General features: G+C 36.2%; 1 protein-coding gene across 1 annotated transcript in view; it reads left to right on the top strand.

Moving 5' to 3' along the window:
* The window catches only part of TBL1XR1 (TBL1X/Y related 1), a 188174-nt gene that overhangs the window by 125124 nt on the left and 36011 nt on the right, over positions 1-27039 (top strand). The window contains exon 3 of the mRNA XM_007454969.1: positions 20745-20847. Within this exon, the coding sequence (XP_007455031.1) occupies positions 20790-20847 (58 nt within the window). The 5' untranslated portion in view covers positions 20745-20789. The remainder of the gene's footprint in view (positions 1-20744; positions 20848-27039) is intronic.

Here is a 27039-nt window from a genome sequence, read left to right as displayed (position 1 = left end):
CTCTGGGTGTAGACAGTATTCTCTTTCCTAAATGTGTTTCCTTCTCCAAAGAAGAGATGAGGTTGAGAACAATAAGAAAAGCACTTTCACTCTCTCAGTTGTTTTGTGTGTGTGTGTGTGTGTGTGTGTGTGTGTGTGTGTGTGTGCAGTTTTTTTTTTTTTTTTTTAACTATTGAGCACCTAGCATGCCTTTGCATTATATTGAAGGAAAAAGGCTATTCTAATACCTGTACTTGAGAAGCAGAAAATTGATCAGCAATTTGATAGTCTGGTGAAAACCCTTGGAATATGTCTAGATGAATTTATACCAAGTCATCTTATCTGGAGTTGTTTACTATCCAGAGAAAGAGTCAAGCCCAGGATTTCATATTCAAATCAGGATCAGAAAACTAGATACATGTTGGGTATGAAATAAGTCATTGTATTGTCTCTGCACTCACTACCCTCATCCTTATAGATTTCCTTATCCTTCCCATTCATTACTGTGGAGAAAAGGCTAGGCTTCATATGTTACAGTGGTCTAGAAAAGATGAAAGGCTTCTGAGAAACTGGAAGAGGTAAAGAGAATTAAAATTTTTCTTTTGCCTTCAAATGACATTTTCACATGGTTACTTTTAAACAGAATCCAAACAAGGTCTGCACACTGCTTTTGTTTGCTAAATTTCAGTCTCTCCCACCTGTTGGTAGAAAAAAATTTGTCCTGTCAAATTCCCCACATTCTGGATTTGGCTAATCACATCATTGTGGTATTACTAATACATTCTACTGTCCTCCTGTAACTTCTGTGAAGTGCTAGTTGAGGTATGATTAAATTCACTTTTAATTCTTTGATCACGAAGTCTTTTCTTCCTTCTGCCTCACACCATGGGGCATACACCATCTGGTTGTATCACTTTCGGTGGTGTTGATGTTGATTAGTGGATTCAGTTGTTGTTAGTCTGATCTATCCATTATAAAGTTCCACATCAGATATTCCCCTGGTGGTCTTAGTGTCCATTAATGATTGTTGCCTAGATTCTTTATTTTCTTAGGGATAGAAAATTGTTTTAATTATATCATTGTTTTTGCATTGATTAGCTGGAATTCTGTGAAGAATGACTCTTCCTTGTCAAGTATTGGGATACTGAAACAGAACTTGCACAGCAAAAGCAGGGTATGTGCTTGAGTTGTTTTAGGTGTCAGTGTTTAGACTGATGAGTTGGTGGTGCCCTCTCAAGGTGACCAGTGATGTGAAGTTTATTTTTAATTTTTGTAATCTCATGGATTAAGAACTATTTTTGAGGTGTTTTAATCCATTGCGGTTCCTGTCTCCTTTTGACGTGACACACGTGGCCTTCGGTTGTTTCCTTGCTTTTTGCATGACAAGATGTTCCAGGTTTTCTGCTTCATCCCTGAAATTGGTCTTTCCTCCAAAGCATTCCTATTTTTATGAGAAGTGTTTATTTAGAGACTACAGTGAAAGCATGGACTGCTTTTTACTACTAGGTTGTCATTAATTGCTGCTAGGCCTTTTTGGAACAAGGAAATGCGTATTTAGTAAGAGAAATAAATCACAAATTCCTGCTTATATTTCAATTCAAATTTAAGATTACTATAGGGTTTTAAAGCTTGATTTGTGTTGTGTGAGTTTTATTGAAAATACATCTGTATTATAAACATGAAAATAATTTTAATTTTTTGTATGCAGTTCCATCTGATAAGTGATTTTTATAAAAGTAAAACGACCAAACTTATTTATTATCAAGAAAAATTGTTCCTTGAGATAATGTGACACATTCATCCTCTGCCTTCTCATCCTCCCTAGCATATTGCTATATATCTTTCAGGTGTAGCCAGCTTGAGGAGTACAGACAGTACTATACCATGAAGAGAAAATGAAAAGATTTTTACTGCTTCTCTATTCGTATATATTTTTTTCCCTTTCTGAAAATTTTGATTTGTAATGGATTTAACATAATTTCTTATTTGTTTTATATATATTTATAAAAATATTCAAATTAGTAATGCTAAAGAATTACTATAATAAGACTACAGAAGTTTAAACTTTCTTTGTGATTCTTTTTTGTCCCTAGGTTATATCCTCTAGGGTTATATGCAGTCAAAATGCTACTTTAAAGTATGTTAGTTTTCTTTATGATTATAAATAATTTTACTGGTTTACAAAAATAAAGATTTATTTTCCAGATATTTTGCATGTACATAATGTGGGTTGGCTGTGCCTCTGTTCTGTGTCTTCTCATTTGGGGATCCAGGCTTTCAGAGCAGGCCCCATGTAGAACATGGTCATTCATGTGGCAGAAGAAAAGAGTAAGAGCACTGGCAGATACTATTTTTTTTTTTTTAAGATTTTTTTGATGTGGACCACTTTTAAAGTCTTTATTGAATTTGTTACAATATTGTTTCTGTTTTGGTGTTTTGGCCATGAGGCATGTGGGATCTTAGCTCCCCAACCAGGGATCGAACCCACACCTCCTGCATTGGAAGGCAGAGTCTTAACCACTGAACTGCCAGGGAAGTCCCTGGCAGATACTTTTAATACCTCTTAAAGCTGTGATTGGACAGCTCATCTACTCAGTTTCCATTGGCCAAATTATGTCACATAGCCAGGGTCCAAGGGTATGGTGGGGATGAATAACTAACTATTGCAGGAAGAGAAGAGTGATTAAATTCTGAACAGTAATACATTTGACGACATAAAGTTACTTAAATTATTCCATGCATGTTGATGCCATCACAGTTAACATAATTAGTGTTGGTCTGAATTTTGTTTTAAAGGGATTTTATCTTATAGCCAAGCCAGAGAGATAACTGAAGGTCAGGGGAAAAGGCTTTTTTGTTAGCCTTCGTTTACAGCTGCCATCTACACTTTTGGAGGGGTAAAATGATGGCATCTGTGTTTACTAATCCTGGGCTTTCTCTGCTTAATGACTATTATAGGTTGAATTGTGTCTTCTGAAATTCATTAGTTGAAGTGCAAACCCCCAGTACCTCAGACTATAACCTTATTTGGAAATAGGGTCTTTACAGAGATAATTATGTTAAAATGAGGTTATTAGAGTAGGCTGTAATCCAATATGACTGTTGTCCTTATAAAAATAGGAAATTTGGGCACAGACACACAGGAAAAACAGTGTGAAGAGCCACAGGGAGATATGGCAAGGTGGCTAGAGTAATACATCCAAGGAGCCAAGGAAGCTAGGAGAGATCCTTACTCAGCACCTTCAGAAGGAGCCCTGCCAACACCTTGATGTTTGGACTTCTGACTTCCAAAACTGTAAGGCAATAAATTTCTGCTGTACGCCACCTTATCTGTGGTACTTTGTTATGGCAGCACTAGGAAACTAGTACAGTGATGTAGTTTGACAATGCTGTCCAGTTTGGCTTGATTGTAAGGGTATTGGAAGAAATACAAGCTATACCTTTAGGTTACTATATCAGAAGGGACTTTATTGTCAGGCTAAAGAATTTTGGACTTTGCTAAAGGTGTGCCTTAAAATAGAAGTTTGGCAGTCAAGGCTAGAAGAAACTAGCTTGAGAGTAGTTTATTCTTTTAACCTTTATAGTTTAATAATGGAGTAGTTTGCTGCTGAGGAGATGAAAGAGGAAGGATGCTCTGTTTAAAGTACCTTCAAACCTGTTGCCCTTTCAAGCTCTGAAAAGGTGCAACATAGTTGAGTTAGTTCTCTCTAAGCTGGAGTTCTTTGTTTAACTGCATACCACTAAATTTTATAGTTGATTTGTTAGGGGAGTTTTGAAACTTAAGTGTATGAGTTGAATTATGTCCCCTCAAAGATATGTTGAAGTTGTAACCCCTGGTACTTGTGAATGTGACCTTATCTGGAAATAAGGTTTGCAGATGTAATTAAGATGAGGTCATTAGGGTGGGTCCTTTTTCCACTGTGACTGATGTTCTTATAAAAAGAGGGAAATTTGAACACGCACCTAGGAGAAGGGCATGTGGTATGTGAAGACACAGACACAGTGGGAAGACGGCCATGCGAAGATGGAGACAGGGATTGGGTTGCCACAGGTCAAGGAATGGCTGGGGCTACTACCCAAAACTGGAAGAGGCAAGGGAGGATCTTCCTCTAGAGGCATTGGAGAGTGCATGGCCCTGCCAACAGTTTAATTTCACACTTCTAGCCTCTACAACTAAGACAATAAATTTCTGTTGTTTTAAGCTACCCAGTTTTTGGCACTTTGTTATGGCCACCCTGGGAAACTCATACAGAAGGACACATGGATTTTGAAAGTACTTTGTGTGTGGTCTGAAGAGCTGCTTCTCTTAACTCATCACATTTTGCACAGATTATCAGAGTGCTTTCAGTTGGGTAAACAGGACTTCCCAAACTTTGCTCTGCCCTGTATTCACCTGGAAATCTTTTAAAAATATTGCTATCTGGCTCCCACCTCCAGAGATTGTGGTTTAATTAGTATGGGATGCTACATGGACAGCAGGCTTTTTAAAAGTTCCCCAGATGATTTTAATGTGCAGCAAATTTTGAAGAACCATGGGGCTAAACCTTCTAGCTTAGTCAGATATTCTCCCAGGTCCCTCTACGCATGCAGTTTTGTGTTCATTTAGTTTTGATTAGCCTCTAAGTAATACACTTCCCCCTCCCCCCCACCAAATTTGTTTGTGCCTTGGCCTGTCGTGATTTTTTTTTTTAATGTTGTATTCTATTCTGTTCTTGCCAGCTGGTTAGGCATGTGATTATATTCATCTTCATATATGATGAATTATTTATAAAGTTGTTCTACGATGTCTATTTGTATTAAAACACCAAATACATTTAAAAATTTTCTAAGTCACATATGTATATCTGCTTTTGAAGGTTGAATTATATTAGTGTTACATAAGTTGCAAGTAAATGAAAAAGTAACTTAAATTTGTGTTGAAATAGACTTGTATTTCATGAATTATACAAGTAGTATAATTATGCAAATCATTATTGACCATTTCCTACAAGATTATATTAGGAATGATAAATTGAAGGACCTGAAAACATCCACCTTCTCGAATATTTCTTTTTGTCTTCAGGTCTCCCACTTTATATCATTTTTTTTCACGTTGTTAGATCACAAACTGAGTAACATCCAACATCTATAGGTATATTCTGGGTTACTAATTTCTCCAGGAGAAATTAAAAAATTTTTTGTCCCTGTGGTAGTCTAAAAATAAAATAATATACATAACACATTTTAGATCATCTGGGTGCCCACTTTGTAACAAAGTAAGACCATTTGTGTTTATTTTAATCCTGTAGACATTGTACATAAAGTACCTTGGTATTTTATTTTTTTAATTTTCTTTTTTAATTTTGGCTGAGTTGGGTCTTTGTTGCTGCGTGCGGACTTTCTCTAGTTGCGGCGAGCGGGGACTACTCTTTCGTTGCAGTGCGCAGGCTTCTCATTGCAGTGGCTTCTCTAGTTGCAGAGCACGGACTCTAGGTGCGCGGGCTTCAGTAGTTGTGGCTCACGGGCACTAGAGCGCAGGCGCTCAGTAGTTGTGGTGCATGGGCTTAGTTGCTCTGCGGCATGTGGGATCTTCCCGGACCCCAGGGCTTGAATGTGTGTCCCCTGTATTGGCAGATGGATTCTTAACCACTGCGCCACCAGGGAAACCCAGTACCTTGGTATTGATAGGTAGTTTTTTTTTTTCATTTTATAGTTGGAAGTGCTTTCAGATGAGGACCATGCCTAGTGTTTTTATTTATATTTATATGTTAGTAACAATAAAATATACAAAGCAACTCTTGGGACTAGTGTGTTACTTTGTTTTCTTATAGAAGGTACTTGGTATTACTCAAATTTGAGAAACACTGAGTTAAGGTAATGTAATTTATGCATTTGTTATAAGTTCCTTGGAAAGCAGGACATCAAGCCATTATTATTCATTGACATTTTGTTACATCAGATTGTTAAGGTTGTCATCTACCTAACTTTAAGGGATGAAATGTATTTGTTGGCTGTGTTGGTTGGGGACCTAGTGTAAAAAACCTGGAGTACAACTACCGATTGAGGAGGGCAGGGGCTCAGCTGGGTTTAGATTGTAGGGGGTCAGAGGTGGGGCTCAGGGGGAAGCTGGAGGGAGTTGTCAAGGCAGAGAGTTTCATTGGTAGAGTAGTGCTAAGTACTGGAGTGCTAAGTATTAGAGTGCTCGGAAAGGAGACTAGTCTGGGGAGAGGATAATGGGAGATCCTGGGGACAGCTGTGTTTACCCAGCAATTCTGCCTGGGCCTGGGTTTCTCTACCTGGCAAAAGGGTGGTAATGGCTTATATACAATATTGAAAAGAAGGGAAACCCGATTAGCTTAGGCTTGAATTTCTTCTAATATATCCACGGCAGTTATTGATATGGTTAGGAGTAGCAAAATGAGTGTGGATTAGTTACTTGCCATTATTAAACACAGATGTGCCTCTGTTCCCTGGATCTCCACTCCCCACATCTCCTCTGCGTCTTTCTTTTGTGTCCTCACAGTGCAGAGGGGCAGGTATGGAATTTGTACCATGTATAGCCTGGAAACCTGACTATAAATAATTGCAGATTTGTTGCTCAGCTAGCTGTCTCCTTTTATTTCTCATGTAGCTAACAGATTGAGTATATGATTTAATTGATTCTGTAGTGCCAAGGCCCTGCATTATTTGTTTCCATGTATATGGTGAAGAAGGCTGCCATTGTTTGCAGTGTTGAATGTATTCTCTTTAGGAAACAAAGGCTGCAAGACAGAGACCAGCTTCATGTTTCAGTTGTTGGGGAAGGGATTGAAGCCCTTTGGAACCTACCACTTAACACAGATGTGAGGCTGGGCGGACATGCAGGATAGTGGGAATCCACACCATTGGAGGAGAAACGGTCACGGGGGCAGTGCTCCTTTACCACAGCCTCCACACCGTTTCACTGCTTTTTGTGAAGGAATTTGATAAAAATATGGCATGCAGCCTGGAATTTGGCTGTGAAGACTATTCTGTACAATATCATTCTTTGTATTAATAGATTTCCGTATTATTGCAGCATTCAGGGCCTAGAACAGTGCCAGGCTTATATTAGCACTCAGTAAATGTTTGTTGAATGAAGGAGAGAGAAACTGAATTTCAGTCAAATTATTGAAATTTACACACAAGCGGGTATATCTGGAAAGAAGTTCACTTAGAGGTGTAGTCTCAGAAAATGTATAATTTTCACTCCTCCATATTTTAGTTAATAGAGTCCATATGTTTTATCAAAACTAGAACTTTTACACGAAGATGTTTATGGCTTTTAAGTACCTTTTTTGTTTATTAGGTATAAATTTACAGGATACCTAATGTAATTCCAATATGAACATAACAGAAATCATACCAGTCATGATTTAGGTCATATTATAGTATGAACAATATTGTGGCATAAGAGGTCTGTTTCCCCAGGGAAACTCTTGAATTTTTCCAGAAAACATTAGCACCAATATTGCCAAGAGGGAATCAATTTTTATACTAGCAGGTCTAAAACATTTTAGACGTAGTACCTCATTACATTCTTAATTTATTAATGACTCTAGAAAAATTTTCTTTAAATGGGTTATAGCTATCAATATATGCTGCATCAGAAATTAACATTGTGAAGTTTTATAGTACTAACGCATTTTAACATAACAGTAACAAACCTATCTATAACATGTTAACACACATAATATGTTTTATGGAAAATAATTTCCAAGACAGAAAATTTCCATGAGAAGAGTGGCGTTGTTTTAAATTTTTGGGAGTCCCTGTTTAATCTCTGGTTTAATAGAAAACATCTGGGTTCTCACATATGCTTCTGCATTCACATGTTGAGATACATTGTTACAGTGGAAATTTATGGGAAAAAATGGCCTTTCAAGGATAGATGTAAATTTTTTTAATCAAAATAAAAATTCATTTTTCAAATAAATTTGGGTGTTCTTTGCTACTACACCAAGTCTCAACAAGTGGATAGTTTCTTAAGGGTTAGGTGCAGTGCAAGTTCTGAAAGTGTATCAATGAACTTTTTATATTCTGTTATATTAAAATCCATTAGTCTCTCTTGAACTTTGAATGGATTGTTTTCCTCATGCATAATCTTATGCTAGTCATTGGGAAAATATTTGTTCACTGAGTTATACAAATCTTCCAAATGTTCATTACACAATAGAAAAAACCAGAGTCATTAACATCCCCACTGATCTCATCACAGAAATTTTGGAGTAGTATCAGGAAGCTCTCAAGCTCATGGTGGCTGATAAATTTTCCAAATCCTAATTATCTCTTAAAAGCTTAAGTTTTATTCTTGCCAACAAATATTGTTAGTTGTTTTCTTAAAAGTGACAGATTCACTTTGTTTATTTGCAAGAAAATGTCTGCCAAATTCTCAATCTGAAAAACCATACTTTGTGAGTTGTTTGAAGTAAAAATGGTGTTCCATGGAAAAAGTAGCTAGTTCAGCTTGCAATTCAAACATTTTCACAGTGCTTTTCTTTGAGACAGCCATCATTTTAGTATGCAACAGAAATACTGTATGTGTACTTTTTGTTACAGAGGATATTGAAAAGGTGTATTTCAGGGTTAAGATTTTAATAAAGTGTTTTTCCTCCTTCTTCAAGGAACCTCTCAGTGAAGAATTTTTGTGAGTTTTTTTTTTTTAAGTGCCTGGTGGTGAATAGTATAATGACTACTAATACTGTAAGGTGTTAGTGCCTTGATTCCTACTAAGGTGTGAGCAGTTTTACCAACTATTGGTTTGTAATATCAGTGTAAACATAAATTCAATGAAAAAGGCATATTTTATAACAGTATTTTATATTACTGTAAAAATAATTTTGATCTTTAGGACCCCTTAAAAAGTCTTCGGACCCCAGGGGTCTACAGACCTCATTTCTGTACTAAATAAAATAATCAAACTTTGTCATGGGCATGACAAAAATAATGAATCTGGGTTTTAGTTTTGAGCACTTTGAATAGTGTTAGCCGTTGAAGTACATGTACTATGAAACAGAAAGAAGCATCTTTTAATGAGATACTATTAAAAGTCTGTCTTTGCAGTTATAAAGTCTATATAACCTGACTAGGTAGAGTACTTACAAAGGGTGGACACGGGAGAACCCTCCCCGTGTGGTTATGGAGTCATGTACTTGATTTGTTTCTCTGTTGTGTTTTTTGTCTGTCTGTTTTTTAAACAGAAAATCTTACAGGATAGTTCTACTATTTTCTCTTACCCTGTGAAATTGACCTATGAGGTTTTCATGGTGGAATCCCTTCTCACTCCACCTTTTTCAATAAAACTTTGGAAGCCTACCTCAATTCATATATATCAGCAATTTCTACTCCATTTTCTTTTGCCTTTTGTCTTCAAGATTTACTCATAGCTGGGTTGTGTGTGTGTTGTGGGGGGTGCGTGTGTATCAGTCTGCTGAGTTTTAAACTTGGTTTTACATCACCTTCTCTTGATTTGAACAAGCATGTATTGCCCATTGGGATGAATGTGATCTCTTTACATCTTTTCCCCATACTTGGACACCTGATCTATATTAATCATACACCTCTGCTACCAGAACAATCTTCTGCACATTTTTACTACTGCTCTCCCAAAGAATTTACCACGTATCAGTATAACCAGTCCGTGGACACTTGTTTTGATTCACTTAGGGCTTAGTAGTCTTAGTTTTTATCTACTTAGTCTTTTTTTCTTTTGAGGAACCAAAGAATATCTATTCCTTATTCAATAAATTGTTTCATAAATACTGTTATAGGTAGTATTTGTTTACATCTCTATGAGTTTGTTACACCTGGTACCTTATTCTGTTTATTTTGCCTGCGATATCTCAGTTTTAAGCCAAGTATCCATTCATTCAGGTGACTGTCGTCTTAAAGTTTTAGCTGCATTCCAGTCTTACAGGTCCTTATTAACATTTCTGTTCCAAAGCCAGAATAGTAAGTTTTTAAACTGAGAAAATCCTGTTACCATTCTTATATTGGTTCCCATTCCCCCAAACTCAGAGCTTTTCTTGCTAGTGGGAGGGGACTAGGGTCTTGATTTTTATTTTCTTACCTGACTTTTCATTTCCAGACTTTTCCTTCCCAGACTGACTGGGAATGACTAATTACTGCTCAATAGTTGAAAAAGATAGACCAGAACTATGGCCTATCTTCTGTTTCCTTAGTGTTTTAATTTCTTGTCCTTCTTTATTCCCCTGTCAGCATACCTTGACTATAATTTATTCAATCATTTAACACGTGTTTATTGAGTCCATCCTTGAATCATATAGTTTTATATTTTAAAGGGATTTTGGAAGACATCTGTGTGAACAACCACTTTTCTATATGTTTGGGAAGTTGAAATCCACACTTGTGGACTGTGAAGCAGCTCATCAGAGGCTTTTTGGGTATAAAAAGAAAGAGCTGTAGCGAATGTCAGTTGAACTTTAAAGTTGACTCATCACATAATGCATGCTAGTTTACGCTTCTCAGTCTAGAGAGCTTTGCTGAGACTCTTAAAATTGCTTAATTGGGATTCAAAGTTAGTGTTGCCTCTCATCAAATCAACGACACATGTTCTGTAAAAACAGTTCATTGTTTTGTGAAAACCACAAGGTATTGTGGGCTAAACAAAAAATGGGTGATGGGTTGGAATTTACACACAGGCCAGAGTTTGTAACCCCCTGGTATAGATCACAGTTGAATCAAATGATTGACATTAGAAGTTTCAGTTGCTAATGAAAAATTGGTTTGATATACTATTTGCCTATGCTTTTATATGTCAGTATTTATAAAGGATAGCTGGCCCTAATAAGCATTATGCATAATAAGTTCTTAAATATTTCTTACTGAGGTGGACTCATTTATTTTCCCTTTTCCTAATTCCTGGAGATGTCCATCTGAGGTCTGACAGTTTTAAAAATCCTCTCATGCACTTGTAAGCCTATTAAAAAATGCTTTATTAAAAATCACTGTCTGCAAGATTTACATGTAATACTCTGTGTACTTGTACTGACTCAAATCATTGAAGTTTAAAAGTGAAAGAGACTACTGACTGCTTCACTTTCCTCATTTTCTAGATGAGGAAACAGGCCCAGCAGATTTGTCTAAAGTCATACAGGATACCTGAGATCTTATTTATCTCTCATGTTATCTTTAATTTACACGAGAGCTCTAGATTCCAACGGAAAAGGAAAGGAAAAGCCATTTAGAAGTTTATCCCTTCTCAGTTATGCTTTAAATTCTTAAGATTCACCAACTTTGTTGACCATTAATCTGATAACAAAACAAACAAAGCAACAACAACCAAAAGAAAAAATTCTAACAGCACAAAAATTGCCTACAACTACAGCCATACTTCAGAGATACTGCAGGTTCGGTCAGGCCACTATAATAAAACGAGTCACGTGAATTTTTTGGTTTCCCAGTGCATATAAGATTTACCTTTATACAATACCTTAGTCCATTAAGTGTGTGATAATAGCATTATGTCTTAACAGATATATACCTTAATTTAAAAAATACTTTATTGCTAATAAATACCATCATTTTGACAATACAGGGTTGCCACAAACCTTCAGTTTGTAAAAAACAAAAAACAAACACTTCAGGACAATAAAACGAGGTATGCCTGTGTTAAAAAAAATAAGAAATCAACATTTATGTAAAATATACATATTGCCAGGTACACTCTTAGTAAAATTATCTGAAAGATGCTCATGTGCCCAAATTGGAAGGTAAAAGTCAGTGCTAGTGCTTGCTAGTTTCCCTTCACAAACTATCTTGTCTACCTATTTTTTTTTAATTGTATTTGTTTCTCTTGGGTGGGGGTGGGTACTATAGACTTTTTCACTAGGACATTATATTCTAATTATTAAAGATACCCTTAAAAAACTTACATAAAAAAGATACAGAACTAATTATTTTAAAAGGATCTTTTCTCCTTTTTAATAGTATGAGTAAAAATTATCTCCTAAGATTGGGTCTTTAAAAATAATAGTTTAAATTCAGCATTTATCCTAATGTCAGGAGTGGTAGAATTTTCGTTTGTTTTAAGGAAATGCACTACTGTGCTTCTCTTTGGACTTAATGTTACAGGCATCCATGAAAAGACATCCTTAAAATGTCCTGCAAATAAACCATGGTTGTAGTCCAGGGCTAATGCTCTATGAAATGTATGTCTGCTGTTGTCATTAATGCTTTAAGAAATCAGTCAAGTAATTTGGTTTTATTGTACTGGGTTTTATATTTTGTTTTAAATTTGGTTAGTATTAAAATACGCTGAAATACATATTTCATTTAGAGCTTAATGTTTTTTTCTTGAGATTTTGTGTTTCTAAATCCTGATTTGTTGCATTTTATGATTTACAAAAGTAAGTTTTGTAAACATGATTTCATTTAGTCTAATACAATTTTGTGGAATCTTTTAAAATTTAACATTGCAAAAGTTCAGAATGTACCTTATACACATTTTAAGCTGTATTGCCAAAGACATCAGAGCTAGGTCTCAGAATACACCTTCCTTCATTGTACCATATTTTATGTACACAAAAGTGTTATTACCTAACATTAGTAGGATTTTAATTACTGTTTTTAATGTAGTGGGGACTTAAGCATAATGCAGTTTTTTTGTGCTGTTCATGAGAGTGTTGCATGGGGAGTGGGTGGAGGAGATAAGCCGGTACTGTGGGGAAGAGGATTATGAAGTGTTAATGCATCCTGTTAATGTCGTCATCTTTGACAGTTACAGGACAGGATAGGTTCCTAAAGACAGAGGCAAATTTTCAGAAAGGCAGAGCCTAGCAGTCGTGAACTTAACATTGGTAATTTTAAAGTTCTCCAATGAATGATCAGAGTTTTACAGAATTTGTGATGATGGGTATGTATCAGTTTACTAGGGCTACCATAACACAATACCCCAGACTGGGTGGCTTATAAAACAACAGAATTTTATTTCCTTGCAGTTCTGGAAGCTGGGCATCCAAGATCAAGGTGCCGGCAGGTTTGGTGTCTCCTGAAGCCTCTCCTTGACTTGCAGGCGGCCGCCTTCTTGCCTCCTCACAGGGCCTTTCCTCGGTGCACATGCATTCCTCGTGTCTCTTCCTCCTCTTAAAAGGACAACGGTCACGTTGAGTTATATTCACATTATTAAAGGTTTACCCTAATGGCTTCATTTTAACATAATCACCTCTTAAAAGACCTCATCTCCAAATAAAGTCATATTCTAAGATACTGGAGGTTGGCCTTCAACATATGAATTCTAGAGGGGTACAGTTCAGCCGTGAGATGGTAATAACCACCAATGACTTAGCTAATGGATAAATTGATTTAATTTCTTTCCTCTATTTCATTTCCCTTCCATACACTTTGTTTTGTTGTTGTTGTTAGTTGTCCTGGTTTGGTTTTTTTGCAGTGTGTCATGGTTTTAACAAGACAATTTGACAATTTCCTATGATGACCCATTGAGATAGTGCGGCAGTGGATGAACTGTTACTTTACTTCACAGGCAGATTGAGAATTTATGTACAACAAATTTTGATACATGATTCTTTGTGAGTTTAGAAGCTGTTATTTAGCAGGGTATTATAAGCAGTTTGTTTGTGACTGTAGTGGTGGCTGACCATTTAGGACTGCCAGTCATATCAAGGTCCATGTAAGCTGTGTAGTGATAACCTGTGCTGTACATTTATCCTTGGCAACATATGTCATGGCTTGGAATTAGCAACTTCCTAGGACCTTCTAGTGCTAAGAATTTTGATTCTTTTTATAGTTATTACATTCTTTTGCATTATACATTCCATACTTTCTTTTTTCTTCTCTGAGGAGAGTCAGTATAGTATTTGAGTAACATTTCTGAATGCCCAGATCTGTATATAGACATGTAATTCTCATGTGTCGGTGCTATTGCGTTAAAATGAGGAATATAACACTGAAGAGGAAATTCTATAATGTGTATGTCACCTATAGCCCCATACATGGCATGTAGCAGCTACTCAATAAACGCAAAGAGTCTCCTGTTTCATTTTCCTTATCAAATTAACGAGAAGCAGTGTACACACAGATGGGAGCAAAGGCAACTTGGCGTGCTTCAGGCATTTTGAATTAAAAGGAAAATTAGTTCTTCCAACACTGTGCCTGTTACAGAAACCTGTAAGCCACCCACATTTTACATCCTTCACCTGTCTGCACCCCCAGCCTCAGGGTGTATGCTTTCATAATTTTCTGTATTTCTTCTTATCTAAGTTGGAGTTAATTGTTCTCTATCTTCCCAGCAAGATCTGGTCCTGGCATTGGGTAGCCATGTCTCTAGCACCCGTCATAGTGCCTTACACATTGGAAGTGCTCATCCAGTTTTAAACGAGTGAATAAAATAAATCTATCAGGAAAGTAGTGCTTTAGTGCATTTCCCCCCCCCCCATAGGCGTTGTTAATTCATCACCATTGTAGTGTTAACTTTTCACTTGTCATTGCCCCATCCTCACAAATGTGTCTAGTCAGCACTTGTTTGGGTTGGTTTGTCACCCCAAAGTAATACAAGTAACTGGAAGTTTGACCTTCCTGTATGAAGGGAACAGAACCAGAGGTGCCGCTTTCCATGAGCAGTGAATTGTAATATTATACTCTGGAGCGTTTCTGCTGGGATGTCCTGTTTTACCTCTAGTTTGACACATATGAAGTGTGACTCCCCAGAGGCCTGTGCTCTCTAGGCAGCCCATTTCTATAGTAAGTCTTTTCACTTTCTAGTCTGGAAGCAACTGGGAATTTTTGGATTCCCACCCCCCTCTCCACTCCTTATCTCTCCAAATATAGTCTGTCACTGACTTTAGTCACTTTCTTGTTTTAAAACATTTCTTGGGTTGTCTGCTCTCTTTAGGTTGCAACTGACAAATCTTCACTGGATTATCCAGTAAAATTCACTTTTGGCTTCTTCAGAATACTGTGGTAAATTAACTTCAGATAGTATTTGATCCAGTTGCACAATAGATATTTAATGTCATCAAGGGCACAGTTTCTCTTGTCTCTGCTCTGCCCTCCTTCTCTTTCTCTCTGATAGCTCTGTTCTAACCTCAGTGATGCACATTCATCCCAGGCTTCACAGAGTGCCCTTGTTGCCTGCCCACTCCTGTGAAAGGAGGAGGTTGACTTTCATAGAAACCAGCACACGTCTTCTAATGTTTCACTTACTGGGAGTGATTGAGTTGGGACACGTGGGGTATGGTGTGAGTCTGTGGAGGAGGAATGTCAGCCCTAAACCAAAGATATGATTTGCTGGTTGGCTTAAGCAAATAAATGCCTTCCTTTGGACCAGGAGGTCCATCCCATTTAAACCACAGGGCTGAGAATGGAATAGGTCTCCAAATGGAAGGCAGTAGTAGTAAAGTAGTGCTGTCTTTCGCAGATAGTGTCAGTGAATGCTACAAGAGGCAAGCCACAGTTTTCTTCATCTTGCGAATTATGGTCACCCCATGTCTCAGCTGCTGAGTTCCAGAGAAGCCTGAGTCATTCTTTCTGCTAGGTAGACTCCCAACATATCAATCACCTTGGGCCCCTGTGGGTCATTAATGTTTATTTGGAAGGGTATCCCAACATGTCCAGGGTTACTCTGTTTGATAATTATTTGTCAATATTAAAACAACCGTTATTTTAACGTCAGAGTTCTTTTAGCAGCTTTTAATATTGTTGCTCTTTTTTTCAACTATTAAACAGCTATGGCCAGTAGTTGTAGATAGTGTATGTAAAGATACAGTTAAAGATAAAGTTTGTCACCAATCTTGATAATATTGAGTATTATTTTTAAATGTTTGCTAATGTTATGGCCAACATGTTTTTGTTGTTGCTGTTGTTGTTTATTATTGGTTAAGTTGAACATTTTCCTAATGTTTCAGCTTGAGGGGTCCTGAATTGGTTGTCTTTTGAGTGGATCTAATTTGTTGGTATTCATTAAGAATCACAGTAGCTATTTAGCTATTCCCTTTGTCCGGTAATTTACTTGTAGGGACTTTTCCTGATCTAGAGGACTATTCATAAATGTACACCTACCAAAAAGAAATGGAAGGAAAAACAACTTTAAGCATAAATATTCTTATAGGAGTCTTAGAATAATGAAAATTTAGAATCATCTAAATGTTGAACAAAGCAAAAGTGAAACTAATGTGTCTGTTATGGGATACTGTGCCACCACTATACATTTTGGACTAAATTATTTTTGTAAGATAAAGAAATTTTGATCGTGCATTTGATTTTGGATAATGCAAAGGGTTTTCAGACCTCTAAATAGTGTGTTGTAAGCAGGAGATTTAAGAATATCTTTATTGTTTTTTTTTCCCTCTCTGTCCATAAGTTTTACTGTTTTTTCAATCTTGTAAATTTAAAATGTGATTTAGGATAATAGTTGGGCCCTGGAATGCTCCAGAAATGGTATCAGAAAAGAATATGGTATCTGTCCTGTTTGAGGCCAAAGGCAGAAATGTGCTAGATGTGTATAAGAACAAACAAGGAGATGGTTAATACTTGGAGCAGTTATTATCCAGTTTGTGAATGCTGAACTCAGTTTTGTGGTGCTGAAAATGCCGTACATATTCAGTTGAAGGAATCGTAGCTGAATTGCATCAGCAGTCCTGTTTTTGTAGTATTTGCTAGATTGTTGTCTATAAAGTCTTGAAGTAAAGTATTTCATACTAAACATTTAAAATATTAAGTGTGCTTTTAAATATAAACACTTGGCTAAATATTGGTTAAGATTGTAATTTTTGGTTTTACTTCTGGCTACTTTAATATAGCTGTGGGTCTTGAATTGAGTAATTGATTGCCTGTAACTGATGGAAGTTTTGAATAAAAGCTTTTATGATTTTACAAGCTGTTTCTGAGACTTAGGAAAGTACAAAGGTATTTATTTATTTATTTTTTTAGAACTCAGTCCTTTACTATTTAAGGATGAATAGGTATGATCCCGCAGAATATACAAATAAAATGCTTTGTGATTTTAGGACGTGTTGGTTTATTTTGGATATCTTGTTTAAGAGTCCATCAGCTCCTTGAGGGCAGGACTTATTTTACACATAGTAACCTCTACCAGGCATGACATTGAGGGCTGGACCTCTTTGGTATAGTGTAAAGATTGGATGAGCGTCTCACTGTTGTTTTGTGACCTTGTTTAAGGGTAGTTGTTCTGAAAGATACCACGATGGAGGAAGTACAGTGGTAAGGTTTTTATGTGCACCCTGAAAATCGGTGATAGCTGGTATGAGTATCTGGTCTTCACCTGGGGCAGGTGAAGACTACATCATATTATAGATGTATAAACAAATCAAAATGGACCAGTTTTGCAAAGCTATGGTGAGTCCATTAATGAAAGTGGTGGCATTTTCTTTAATTTTGTTCTCTGGCATGCAGGTTTTTTTAAGGTGTTTTGAAAGTGAATACTGAAGTTTTCAAGCAGGGAATGTCTTAATGTTTGTTTGTTTGTTCAGTGGAGTATAATTGCTTTACAGGGTTGTGTTAGTTTCTGAAATGTTGTCTAATTTCCTGTTCTTTTAAGGTGACCTTTTGATGTTAGAATTTAAACAGACCAGTTTCATACGAAAGCATATTCTAGAATTAAATGTCTTTGAAAGTGGATAAACTCAGGTCTTTACAAGAGTCTGTGTAATTTTATTGCTACTGTGACTGAAACTTTTAATGCAGGATTGCATTGACTTTGCTGGGTTTTTTTTTTTTTCTTTTCTTTTCAAGGACACATTTGTTTGTATGTTTCTCTTCACTGAAAAACTGTCAATTCTGCAAGGCTTGGGACAACTTTATTTCGTCTATCTATTCCTAGCTCTTAGCACAGTGCTTTTGTCCATCCTAGGGATATACTTGGTATAAGGGAAAACAATAATGTTCTTTCTCTCCAGGAATATAAGAGCTACAGCTGAAGTAGGACTAGAGCTAGAATAACCCTTTTGAAATTTGAACAATTTACCCTTTTCCCTTTAAAAAAAAATTTGGTTCTGTAACTTTTGGTTACAGAAACTTATCTGGTACCGCGATCAATGTAATAAACGCATTCATAGCAATTTGAACAGATAAGAACTTTCCTGTTCTTCACGTTTAGTGTTTCTTGTTGACTTTAAAAAATATACCCACCAATAATATGTATTTATTATGGGAATTTTTATAGATAATAATCTATATCATTTTGACTTGTGTTTTTCTTTGCCCTGGAATACATTAGGTGATGCAGAAGCACCCATGATCACTGCTTTAAGTTGGGACATCTTGGTGACCTTTGCTTATCGGAACCAGGCCTTGTTGAAAATTTTTACATAGGTACTTCAGTGCCATTATTCATTATTTGAATATTGGATTGAATGATATATTAGAGAAAAAGAATACTTACTCTGTTTTCTTTACCAGTCTTGTACTAGAATTCCACTTAACCAATCTCATTTTGGGAAATCCTCTTCATCAAGCAGTGACTCATTGTTCCCCTGACAAACAGATACCTGTGATTGGTCAAGTTGTGATTTAATTTCTTATAAGGATAAAATGGGTGGTGTGGTTTTATTTTTTAAATCATTCAGTCAGCAGGCTTTCAGAATTGACTATTGAGTACCTACTACATGTGCCGAGCACATTATTACACATTACTGTGGGTCAGGATAGAATTGAGCAAGATGTCCTCCAGAGCACAGATCACCTGCTGTGCCACAGGGACATCTAGACAAGGAGTCTTGAGCCACGATTATAGGAGTATTTACCTATATCATTCTGTTGAGTGTGATGCATATGTGTATCACATTCAGGTGATTAATTATAGTATTTGAGTTAAATCGGGGCGGGGGTGAGGTGCATTTTTCTTCACATGAAGGTGGTCATTACTTTTCCTCCATGGTTTCTCATCTCAGTAAATGAAGTACTACTCATGCAGATGTCCTAAAAGATTCTTCCCTTTTCCTGAACTCTGTGTCCAGTCAATCACCCTTGAGTCTGCTTCCTAAATATCTTTCGAATCCTAGTATTTCTCTTCAGCTCTAATGCCACAGTCCAGGTTTTTAGGTTACTCCAGCACCCTCCTAACTTGGCTACCTTTCCTTCTAGTCTGTTCTTCGTATTAGAATTCTGGATGATCTTTTTAAAATGTAAATGTGGTCATTCCCCCTCCCTGCTTAAAACCTGTTAGGGCATTAATTTTCTCTTAAGTGATGGTTTCAAGGCCCCTCTCAAGCCTTGCGTCATGTTTTCTTTCTTTTTCTTCCCCCAGCCCTTCCCCCGACTCTTGCTGCTCACTGGATTGCTTCTGTTCCTTGCTTCCTCCCCACATACTCATGTTCTCATTCTCCTCCCATCTGTCCTTTAGGCCTACTGTCGGGCTCTGAACAGGAAAAGTTTGCTGACCTTTTCTTTAAATCCTTTCTGTGACATGAGAACGGATAAATATAATTAGGACATATTTAAGTTATGCCTCAGTTTCCTTCTTTCCCTCCTTCTGAGAATATCATTTGAGTTTTCAGAACTGTACTCTAGTACTGGAGATGTATTCCCAGGCTACTAAGCTTGGTTAGGGCTTCCTCTGTGTATTTCCAAGGGGGAATTGTTATTACCTCCTTGTTTGTCTTTCTTTTTTTCTGAGATAAGCTCGATGAGTGTTTAGTCACCAGGTTTTCCATAATTTACAGCAGTAGCAGTTCCTGTCACATAGTAGCCTGCTCAAGTGCTTATTAATCTGTGATTTTTAAATATACTCTTAACCCTGCATCGTAAGAGATTCATGATACGGCAGAACAATCAGCATAGGCCAATGATTAGTTACCCTTTTATACTGAATAGATGTCAGTATATCCTTCTTTTAAACAAGGGAGCAAGAAGCTATAGTCTGTGGGCCAAATCTGGCCCACTAACCTTTTATAAGGACCACAAACTAAAAAAGGTTTTTAAACTTTTTAAGTGCTGAAAAAGAAATCAAAAGAAAAATATTTTATGACACAACGTCACATGAAATTCAAATTTTAGTGTTGCTAAATTAAGTTTTATTGGAACATGGTTTCTGCTTTTGCACTGCAACTGCAGATTGAGTAGTTGTAACAGTGACTATATGACTGCCAAAGCCTAACACATTTACTGTTGGGCTCTGTACAGGAAAAGTTTGCTGACCTTTTCTTTAAATCCCTTCTGTGACATGAGAACGGATAAATATAATTAGGACATATTTAAGTAATGTCTCAGTTTCCTTCTTTCCCTCCTTCTGAGAATATCATTTGAGTTTTCAGAACTGTACTCTAACCTCTCTGCCTCATACATTCCTAGAGCTTTTTGAAACTTGAACATTGCAGATTAGATGTTGAGAAGTTAGAGACTTCAAATTCTACTGAATTACGTAGACAAAACCAGCATGGATGGCTCATCCCTCTTCCAGTAGTCTAAAATCAGTCTTTTCCTAAATAATATTCTGATTCTTAAAATACACTGTTTTTTTACAGTTAAGGAGAAAAAAGGAGTGACTTTTTATGCTATTTGATATAATCATTAAAATATGATGCCAAAGGCCCTTTTGTAAATTTTGAATCATTTTTGCCAATATGTTGCAGAAAAAGAGACCCAGCCGTGTTTTGGTTGTATAATCTATTACTAATTATTGGAAGTAACTTTATTTGTTAGGGTTTATTAATAGGCAATATCTAACCTTCATTTTACATTATTTAATAAAATCAAATGGTTTTTACAACATTGTTTACATTTTGTTTAAAATATTTTATTGAGAAAATACTTAATTAACTTTGTTTTATTTTTAGGGTTATATCCTGTGTTGTGACCTCATGGTTTAAGTGGGAATAAAGATGAGTATAAGCAGTGATGAGGTCAACTTCTTGGTATATAGATACTTGCAAGAGTCAGGTGAGTACTTTCATAAAGTAAATAGGCCTCAAATTATTTTAATATTCTCAAAATAACTTTTTATGCATTTGAAATTTGTACCAGTCCAAACTGTTGAACTTTGTATGTTTCCTTAATGTCTGGACTGCCATTTTAAAGCTATGTGTTACTGCATGGTTTAACTCTCTGACTCTTTCAAATATGTTGGAATCATCTCAGGCAAATATTTGTAACAAGTGGTTTGGCTTTCACTGTTCAAAGACCATTTTTATAATTTGTAATGAAGTGAGATTATTGCACACGGTTGGTAGGAACATACAAATTCTCAGATACCATCAATTTGATAATGTATATTCAGAATCCTCAGCTTAATGTTCCTGGTCCTGATTGCAGTTAGCATTTCCAAAGGTAAATTAGCCATATTTTTTCGTAGTGCTTTCATAAATGTCATCCCAATTGATTAAATGTGTCTTTGACCTGAATTTTACTAATGTATTTCATTGGGGGGTGATTAGTAAATATAAATCATTGAAGGTCATTTGTAATCAGTATTAAGTCAGTGATCTCCCAGTTTTCTAGATAGATTAAAAGGTGTTGTCATAAAACAGAAGGAAAACTACAAGGGAACATGTGGGATGGATTAGGGGGAAAAAAATGTAAAAGAAGAGGGAAAAACTTGGGTTGGATGGGACATAGGCTGGTGGGAAAGATGGACTGCAGTGGTAAGTTAGGTTGTTAACATGAGATTGAATCATTTGGTGGTTAAAAAAATGCTGGAGAGGTTGAATTTTAGAAATGATAGTTTAAAGTTATTTAGATGTTTAGGAAGGTACGGTTTGGTATAAAAAGATAATTTTGATAGTCACTTTTGCGAGGGGATGGAAGGAATAGAGTAGAATGTTGAGCCTTCAATTTTGGTTTGAAACTCTACTTATTTTTCTTATAGGGCTTAGTTAGTTGTTCTTTCTTAGGCAGGGAATGTAAACAAGGCCTTAGATCTTAGATTCTGCTTGTTGAGATGTTCGCAGCTGCACTCCAGTTCTGAGCTTTCTCTTGGGCATGGGATTTTCTGTTCCCAAGCACCATCACTTCTCCTCCCTGGCTTGTAACAGCTGAGAAAATTATGTCCAACAGTGGCAGGGAGGGAAAAAGGGAGAAGAAAGTAAAGTAACCAAGAATGCAGAATGACTTGCTATGAAGCTTTGAAATTAATAGATCTTGTTTTGTTTTGTTTTATTTTCAATTGGTATACTGGTATTGAAGGCATATCCAAGGAGGACATCCATAGAATATTTTGCATAAGATATAATGACTAATAAAATGGAAAAGGTAGCGATTTAATGACTGTTACATATGTAACATTTATGTTTGGATATTGTTATATAGTACTTTGGACCATTTGGAAAGAATTTGTTGGGTCAAAACGAACTCTGGTTTTTCTGCCTTTGAATCTGACCACCAGTTAAGCTAGAGCTTTGAGGCCTTAGACACTAAAACAAAAAACAGTGTGAAACATTAGTGCATGGGAAGTGTATTGTAATGGCTTGTAGATGTGTTGCAAAGGCAGCTATTTAGGTTCAACCATATGAAACTACTGTTTCTGGAGATGAGAAGCAGTTGTAATGCTCGGCAGCATCCTGTGGTTCAGCCTACGCTGAGGTGAAATAGGGGAAGGTGAAGTTAGAGATATGAATGAACGCTCAAATCTTATTTCCAAACAGAAACCCACAGATTGATGTTTTATGTCGCTATAAGAAAATACAGCAAGTGAAAGGGACAGTAAAATAATACTCTGGATTACTTTCTGAAAGAGTGTCCAGTGATTAAATATTATCAAAAGTCTTAAAGTTGCTTATGTTCTCAGAGGAAATGCTTCTAAATTTCATGTTTTAAGGTATTTTATATTGCAGTAAACATAAAGCAAGAATAATATTTTTTCACAAAAAACTTTGTATGGTAGACTGATATTTATCGTATTAAGTCTGTGTAAGTGTTAACTGTGTTCCTAGTTGTGCTTTGTGTATTCTTTAGAAAACTTTATACTTTACAGTCGTACTGGTGATAAAGTATGATGTTAAGCCACATCTCTAAAAATGTGAACACCAGTCCCTTTATAAAATTGGTAACTTCCCGTTTACATTATGTTTTATAGGGGAAAATCAGGCTACACTGATGACATTTTTTTTAATACAGAAGTGACTTTATTATGGGTTTACATTGTAAAATAAAATTGTCTTCCAGAAAATTAAAATATAAAACAACTTGATAATAGTACATGGTTGCTAATTACTTACAAACTCACTTTAAAAACTCAAAATCGAAGATTGTGCCATTTTTCCCTAAATCTAATTCTAGATCTTGAAATCTTTGATTATGTTGAAATTGTTTTCTCCTGCATGAACTATTGACACAAAGTTTTCTCATTCAAATGTAGTTTGTTCAGGAAAGGTCACAACATAAATTTGCTTTATAAGTTTGAATATATAGTACACACATTTGAAAAGTACATGTTTGTTATTCTCAACACTCAGAACTTAGTATTAGGCAGTGGTTTCCATCATATTTGCCCTGGCAGTTGTTTCTTAAAAGTCTTTAATTTTTTTGTTTTCTCCACACAGAGGGAGAAATGACACCCCTACCCCCTCATATCTGCTTCAGAAAGACTCTGAAACTACAACAACCAAAATGATAAAACTACTGAGGAAAAAAGCCCACTCAAATTGATAGGTCCCAAATTCCTTAACTCAGCTATTTCAGACTAATTTTAGGTGTGAATAGCTCATAAGTGGTATTCTTTCATGCCAAATATGTCCGATTTATGATTTTTTAAAACGTAATTGCTGTAAACGTGGGCAGTACGCAGCCTTCGTATCGGTTCTGATAGGAATAATTGAGTAAATTTCCCACTTTGCCTTATTAAATTACACATTATCTTATACTGCGTAATGTGGTGAATCTGGTGCTCATTTGAAAAGGAAGGAGGTACTTTTCAGACAAGCTTTTGTTTTGAAGACTGCTGGGGAACGGAATGACTAGTCAGCGTAGTGGTACTTCCAGTTTCCTTTTCTGGCCCCGCCACAGAAAGGATGGACGCAGTAAGAAGGTCAGAGATGGAGGGTGTGTTCCAGGGAGAGGGAAGGGGACCTGGTAGCACTGATGACATTTTGACTTTGCTCCACTGGTGGGTTGACATGCTCCAGGTGGTTCTTAGGCACGAATAAGTTTGAAAGCCACTGGTCTGTGTTAGTTGTAGGACAGTTAGAACTTGACAAGAAAGTGTTGCATGTCCACAATATCTTGAAAGAAAAATTATATTTAGTAAGTATTTGAGCTAAAGTAGAAAGCCTGAAATGTACATACTGAGGTTTGGGGTGTGAGAATATCTCCTAAAGAAGGAGCTGCCCCTAAAGTGGTGTATTTTTATTTGTAGGCAAGGTTTAGCAAGAATGATGAGGCATGTTTATGACATAAAGGATACCATGAGACATTCATTTGAAATTAATTCCAGAGATAAAGAGATAGGAAAGAGTTTAAGAAACATCCGTCAACTCAGGACAGGTTTCACATAGAGCTTGGAATCTAACCCATCTTAACACTTGCCACTTATGATTCTGATCTCTAATTATACACAAAAATGGCCACTTTTGTAGTGGGTTGTAGTTTTTGGAATCACCTAGTCCAGTAATTCCTTCTCTGCCTTGTTTTGGGGATTCAGTATTTATTTATCACTGTAACTTACAAGAATTTCACACTCTTGTGGAGAATTAGTTGTTAAATAGCTAAGAAAAAATGATGTAAATTACTTTCAGGCCATAGTTATTTTGCTTGAAAGATTTAAAACAATGCAGAAGGAAGAATCTTAATATTGCTACCTTCCCTCTAAAAGAGTACTGAATCGGATTAGGAGATAGGAAGAAAAGAAGTATTTACAGCAAAGAAAGTATCTGTGCCAAGACATTCAAAGGGCTGGTTTGTAAAGACCTGCCACAGAGGAAAATAAAATTTCCTTCCTGCTTGTCTCATTATCTGAAAAGTTCTCAGAAAGTCTAAAAACACCTTATGAAAGTCTTGTTCTTTTTTGATAAATGTGTGATTTAGAAATAATGTTTTCAGTAAGAGCTTCTCATATTCTCTGCAGTGTTTAATGTTGACTGGACTGTGGTATCCATCTCCAGAGGAAATAAAATCACTTAAATTGTTTTAATCTTAAATATACTGTGTGCTAAATCTTCTATTACGAATATTATCAGCACTAGAAAATATTACCTGTTAAAAGTACCCCCCCCCCGCCCCCAGATACATAACTTCTCAGAGCTCCCCATTTTCTCATTCATAAAATTTGTTGGAAAGGGACTATAGTGTGATAGCCTCAGATGTTTTATAAACTTCTGTTTGAAATAAACCATCCTTCCCTATTCATTAAAATTAAGTAAGAGGAAAGTTTATTTATTGTGGGATGGTTTTACTGTGTTGGAACTTTTGTCTTTCTTATTTTGATCTCTAGAAAGTTCACCCTAAACATATTACTTTGGTCATCATCATTTTGCACGATTATGAACTAGACTTTTCATATTTAACACATTTCCTGGGGAATAAAATTTGTTATTCTTTTTTTCTTTTGAGATGACTTGGAAATTGAGTGTATTAGACATGTAGTACTGTAAGTAATGATGGATTTGATTCAGTATGCTCCCTTTAATTAGCATTCACCCAAGGCCATTAATAATTTGATTGCCCTAACAACTCCTATCTAGCAACCATATGCAGAATAAGTACTAAGTGGTACATACTATAGTTAGTTGTATATAACAGAACCTGATGCAGTGTTAATTTTAGAAGAGCTAAGCTGGTTTGCATCTGTTAAATTTTCCTTCCCCCCCCCCATCTGCTCCCCCTTTGTATCACTTGACTCTCCTGTAGTTATTCAGAGGGTTTTTTTTTTCTAAAGAAATTGTTCCTGGCAATTATTTGTGAACTTTGTGGCGCCCGTCTTTCTTGTTTCTTTGTTTAAGACGAAATTTTATTTTGCTTAAATTATGTATTCGGTTTAGGGGAGAATTCTGGATTCTAGATTTAACTGACATCTGTTACATGTTTAGGAACTCAGTAACATATTTATGGTGAACTTGAATGTTGAATGCTATGAAACGGTTGCATCTTATGATTGAAAACTAACTGGAAAATGCAAAAACAACATGTGCTTGTTACTGAGTAATTTTCTAGATTGTGATTCTGAGTACTGTTATTTTTAAAAATCCTCATGTTTTTAGAACTAAGATTCATCTTGCCATGTAGTCTCCATTTATAAGAAGGTGATGATGTATGTAGGCTTAAAGCATTTGCTTCATGAAAGATCGTCTTGTCTCTACTGCACCCCACTCCTCTCCACTGTTTCCTAATCGTTTCAAAGGGATATTGTGTCTCCTAGGAAATAGGCCTTGTACCACACCACTTCTTCTGACATGATGCTTACGTAAAATGTTATATTTGCTTTTAAGATCACACATCAAACTCACACTTAATTTGGAAATCTAAACATGATCATAGTGGGCACAAACTAATCTGAATGTTTATATATAACATTAAGGTTCTGACTTAAAACACCAAAGAGCCCATTCATTTGTCTTTTTCATTTAGTGACTTTGTGTTAACCCGGACAACGGGCAGTAAAATATCAGCAATAAAATGACAGTGTAGTTTCTCTTGACTCAGAACTGGGCTAGATAAACATTCGTTCCTACATATGCCCTGCTGGTGCCATTTATAAACAGATTTTTACAGCAGGCTGGATGGAGTTAGGTTAAACTGGCTATCAGTAATGTGCCTCTAGCCGTGAAGAATGGGAGTGAGGGGAGCTCAGCATCTGGTATATCCACCGTGAGTCTTTCTTTCAATTTTTATGAGTAGATGGTCAGTTACAAAAGTGTAAGTAGGTATATAGTTTTGCTTTATAATAAAATAAAATATGCAGTAACATTGATTTGACACACAGAGTTGTTTTACACATGACTCCTTAACAACAAACAGCAAGCAGTTGTCATAAATGCTGGTAATTACTATACTTTTATACTTCCAAATCAGTTTTTCTCCTCTTTTTTTTGCTGATAAAGGAAATTCCTATTACACATTCCTACTGACATACTTGTTAAAAGACAAAGGTCCTTTAATAGTTACCAAACAGAGAACTTGTTCAATCTTAATAGTAATCTTTTT

The sequence above is a fragment of the Lipotes vexillifer genome, unplaced genomic scaffold, assembly GCF_000442215.2.
Source record: "Lipotes vexillifer unplaced genomic scaffold, Lipotes_vexillifer_v1.1 scaffold487, whole genome shotgun sequence".
NCBI classification, from domain to species: Eukaryota; Metazoa; Chordata; class Mammalia; order Artiodactyla; family Lipotidae; genus Lipotes; species Lipotes vexillifer.
The sequence above is the reverse complement of the archived record's forward strand: the minus strand, read 5'-3'. Positions and strand labels throughout refer to the sequence as shown.